This window comes from Serinus canaria, chromosome 25 (genome assembly GCF_022539315.1).
Source record: "Serinus canaria isolate serCan28SL12 chromosome 25, serCan2020, whole genome shotgun sequence".
Taxonomy (NCBI): domain Eukaryota; kingdom Metazoa; phylum Chordata; class Aves; order Passeriformes; family Fringillidae; genus Serinus; species Serinus canaria.
In genome coordinates, this window is record NC_066338.1 from 7071492 (window position 1) to 7076263 (window position 4772).

Genomic DNA, 4772 nt, shown 5'->3' on the forward strand with positions numbered 1-4772 from the left:
CTCCTCAGGGACAGAGAGAGAGAGGGAGACAGTCCCTTTCCAGCCCCTGGCAATGACCTGAGGAGGGAGTGAATGTAATGTCACACCATGGCCAGACCCTCATGTTCTTCAATCTCACATTATGTCACTGGCAGGGGAAGGAAAGGGTACAGGTGTCTTCCCAGCATGGATCATAGGGAACATGGATCACCAGGGCTCTTCCCAACGTGGGACCTCCAATAGGGGATGAAGCTGCAGCAGTGCATGAAGAGCACTGCAGTGGGGGCACTCGCAGGGCTTCCCTTACCAGTGCCTCTGTTGGTGTTGGGTCAAGGCAGAGCTACAGGTGAAGGTCATCCCACACTGGGGACACTCGTAGGGCCTCTCTCCAGTGTGGATGCGTCGGTGGGTGATGAGGTTGGAGTTTTGATTGAAGCCCTTCCCACAGTCAGGGCAGCGGAAGGGCCTCTCATCCGTGTGGATCCACTCATGCTGAAGGAGATTGGAGCTGGTCTGAAACCTCTTCCCACATGTGGGGCACTCGTAGGGCCTCTCACCAGTGTGGATGCGTTGGTGGGTGAGGAGGTTGGATCTGCAGCTGAAGCCCTTCCCACATTCCCCACACTCGTAGGCCCATTCCCCAGTGTGAATCATCTGGTGGCGGATCAGTTCGCTGCTCGTCCAGAAGCTCTTTCCACACTCCAAACACTTGTAGGGCTTCTCTTCCACCAGGTTCTGCCGTGGGGATTTGTCCTCCCTGGTCTCCATGCTCAGCTCCTTCCCTGGGGGAGGAAGGACAAGGAGAGGATGGGATTTGTCTCTGTGCCAGAGTGAAGGAGATCCCCCCAGTGCATCCCCAGCAGGACGGCATTGGGAGCGGAGTTGTCCTGCAGCCAGGGGCCATGCTTGGCTGGGAGATGGAGAAGAGAGAGGGGGAAAGGGGCACTGACTTCCTCCTCACCTGCCTGGCTGTCCTGGGTCTTCCTCATCTTCCTCACAGCCACCTCCTCCATCAAGCGAAGGTTTGGGGATGGGAATTTCTGTTTTGGGAGGAAAACAAGGGATGAGTGTCACCAACATGATTTATGAAAAATCCTTTCCTTAGGATTTTTCCCTCCTGAGAAACTGAGAGGCCTCAGCAACAAACTGTAAACAATTCTTATCTGCTGCTGTGGAATGCTACAGGTAGATTTGTGATTGGTCTCATCTGGTTGTTTCTAATTAATAGCCAATCCCAGTCCAGACTGTCTCGGTCAGAGACAAACCTTTGTTATTCATTCTTTTTCTGTTCTTAGAAGCCTTCTGATGAAATCTTTTCTTCTATTTTTTTAGTATAGTTTTTAATATAATTTATATCATAAAATAATAAACCAAACCTTCAGAACATGGAGTCAACTTTCTCATCTCTTCCCTAATCCTGAGACCCTTGTGAACATTGTCACAGATGAGCACTTGGAGTTTTGTACTGGTTTGAAGGCAAACCTGTGGAAGAACCTAAGCCAGAATTAAAATTTAATAAGAAAATTTAGATCAAACACTCACTTGAGCTGATAGAGTCAGGGGCTGGTCAGGGGGCTGGTAGCAGTCCAATTAAAGGGTGGCTGCAGTCCTGTTGGAGTGATGAGTGTGATTCTGTCAAAGCAGTGATCCTGTGGAAGGGTCTGGTCTTCCTCTGAAGGTCCAGGAGGGGGGGCGGTTATGGAGCTCTTGTCCTCTGGGAATGCAGTAGGCAAGGTGCTCCTGGTGTTCCAAGCCTCAGCTTATATCCACATAGGAATGCTTGGTTCCTCCCCCTGGGCGGAGCATCCCACAATGGGAGGATGTAATTTTATCAGTTCTGCAGGGACACTCAATGGCCCATTCACAGAAGATATCTCCCCTGGAGGGCGTTATCAGGGCTGAGTCATGGAAGAGATAAAGAACTCTGCCCCACATGTTTTTAGCAGTTTATGGAGATGGTGACTGAAAACATGGTTTTGGTTACATTTTACATTGTAACCTGAGACAGTGGGGAAATCCCTGCTGGGGGGGTGAACACCACCCCCCTTACCCAGACTGGCTCAGGTGTAAAACCCCCACCCCGGGAAGGCCACACACAGAGGGGACAATGTCACACTTGCCCTGCCCCAGGGGAGGTCTCTGTCCCTGTCACTCCCTTGCTGTTCTCCCCTTTTCTCTTTCTTTCCATCTCTCTCTCTACCTCACATTTGCTGTTCAATAAAATCCATGTTGGATTTGGTCTCATTAACACCTTAATCAGAGCAGAGGCATCTTTCTAACAATTTTCTTAACCAGCTTGCAACATTATTTTGGCCCAGTGAGTTCAGGCACTGTTCTCTGACCCCATGTGCCTTTGACAGCAGCATGGTTCCTTCCTCTGAGGAGGTTGTGGCTCTACTGGAGGAGCTCTTGGAAACTTGGACGCAGCTTCCTCAGAGCGACTAATGGGAGAACTGGTGAGGAAAATGGCTGTTGTGGGTGGCCAGTGTAAAGAAAATATTTTGTTGTCCTTCCTTGAACAGTTTGTTAAAATCACTGGAGGAAAGGGAGCAAATGATACCAGCAAGACTGAGAAGGTTCATTCACCCCAGCGTGAGGAACACAAGGCTGCTAAAAGTCCCATAAGAAGCACAGCTCAAGTAGCTGAATTCCCAAATAACTCCAGAATTTACAGGCTCGGGGGCTTTGCCAAATGTGAGAATCATTTTTCTCTTTCTCTGTCACCTTTGTGACAGCTACACAGAGCTTCCCCTTCCTTTTAGTAATTCATATTGGGCTGAATTTCCCCTTTTCTTTTATCGGAACCGGCCAGCAGCTGAGCTGGAGCTGTGCAGGAACCAATGAAACTTGGAATTGCCATCATAATTGCTTCTGTTGTTGGCTTATTCATGTTTGGGATTTGTTTGCATTTTTATCACATGTGACTTGTGAGAAAATCAAATATTCATCAAAGTGATTCATGCAGAGTTAAGTTTGATTTCTGCTGAGTTTATTTTGTCCAGTGCTCAGGGGATGCTCAAGGGGTCTCTGTGCCTCCTTCCCTGGGGGATGCTTGGGAGGGGCTTGGGGGGATAGTCGCTGTCCCTGTTAGCCCAGGCCATTCCCCAGGGGGTGTCCCTGTCCTTCTCACCCCAGGCTATTCCCCAGGGTGTGTCCCTGTCGCCCCAGGCCATTCCCTAGGGGGTCTCTCCATCATTCTCACTCCAGGGAATTCCTGGGGGGGTCTTACTCCCCCTCACCCCTGTCTCAGGGGCAGTCTCTGTCCCTCTCAGCCCACGGATGTTCAGGGGTCTCTGTCCCCTCACCCTGGGGGATGCTTGGGGGGTCTCCATCCCTCTGGCCTCAGGGAATGCCTGTGCAGGGCTGGGGACCAGGGGCTCTGTGTCCCTCTCACCACTGAGGGTGCTGGGGCTGGGGGGGCTCTCTGACCTTCTCACACCTGGGGAGGCCGGAGGGGTCTCTGTCCCTCTCAGCCCTGGTGAGACCCCACCCAAACAACATCACGGACAGAGGGACAGAGACACCCCCAAACCCCCAGAAGAGCTGAACCTGGGATGTGGTTTGGGACTGAGGATTTAGGAAGGGGCTGGAATTGGGGCTGGAGATTTGGATTAGAGCTGGCATTGAGGTTAAGGCTAGACATGGGATTGGCTTTAGGGCTGGGGTTGGGATTGGCTTTGGGGCTAGATGAGTCTGGCACTGGGATGGGATTAAATACAGAACTGTGAGTGTGTCTCAATGTGGAGTGGGATTGAGATGAGGATCAGGTCACCCAGAGCAGGACAGGGGGATGTCACTGCAGGATGTCCCTGGCATTGTCCCAGACCCTCCTCAGGTACCTCCAAACACGAGGGACAGCTGGGTGCTCCAAGATCCAGGTGCTCCCACGCTGCCCCTCAATACCAGGGGAGCATTCCCTGAGGGCAGCCCTGACTGTGACCCTTGGGACTCTGGGATCAGCCCTCACATCCCTGTGGGAGCAGCTGCAGACAGGACAAGAGATTTCCCTCCTCCTCTCTCCTATGGAAGGATGAAGCCCAGCTGCCCTTTTCTTCTGGTGCCTCCTCCTCTCCTCTGTTATGAGTAAAAAAGAGTTACCTGGTTTTTTTTAAGGAAAGGGTTGCAGAGTTTAAAGTTAAGCTGGGAACTGATTGCTGGCCAAGAGTTCTTTTGTTGGTTAAATATTGTAATCATCCTTTGAGTATTGTCGTTAACCCTCTATTGTGGAGAATTCTTTTTTTCAGTACCACCCTTGCCTACTGCCAAGAGGATGACAACCCCCGGGATGGTGGGAAGTGAGGGGGAATCTCAGGAAACATGCAAATTTATCTCAAAACCAGACTGCAATGGGACGGGACCCCCACCAAATCCTGAAAAATACCCCAAAAGAAATGAGCCAAAGCAGAACTGAGAGGTCAGGGTGGTGTTTGGACAGCAGGGGTGAGGAATGAAGCCAGCAGAGACACTGAAAACCTCGGTCACTCTTTGCCCCGGTTAAAAAGAAGTCAGTCAGGTCCAGGGCTTCTGAACCGGCAAACCAAACTGAACCCGGGGTATGCTCCCATTGCCCTTGCGAGGACGGGACTCCTGGCTCTGCCCCGAGGGGACAGAGCTGCACTTTCCTCCTCCTCTGTGTCACTGGTGGGAGCGGCTGCAGGGAACTGAGGACCTCTCCACCCCCCCATCCTGATCTGATACTTTTAATAAAGGCATTAAAAAGGAGATAGATCTCCTGCCCTGTTTATTTCATCCTCCACTGAGGATGTCAAACTCCCCAGGAGCAGGAAAATCCC

At 51.4% G+C, this 4772-nt stretch overlaps 1 protein-coding gene across 1 annotated transcript; it reads right to left on the reverse strand.

Annotated features, from left to right (window-relative positions):
• Positions 1 to 282: 282 nt before the first annotated feature.
• On the reverse strand, positions 283 to 747 carry LOC127059084 (zinc finger protein 22-like). Its single transcript, XM_050984276.1, has one exon. It carries the CDS (start codon positions 745 to 747, stop codon positions 283 to 285), a length of 465 nt encoding a protein of 154 aa, XP_050840233.1.
• Between the last annotated feature and the right edge of the window lie 4025 nt (positions 748 to 4772).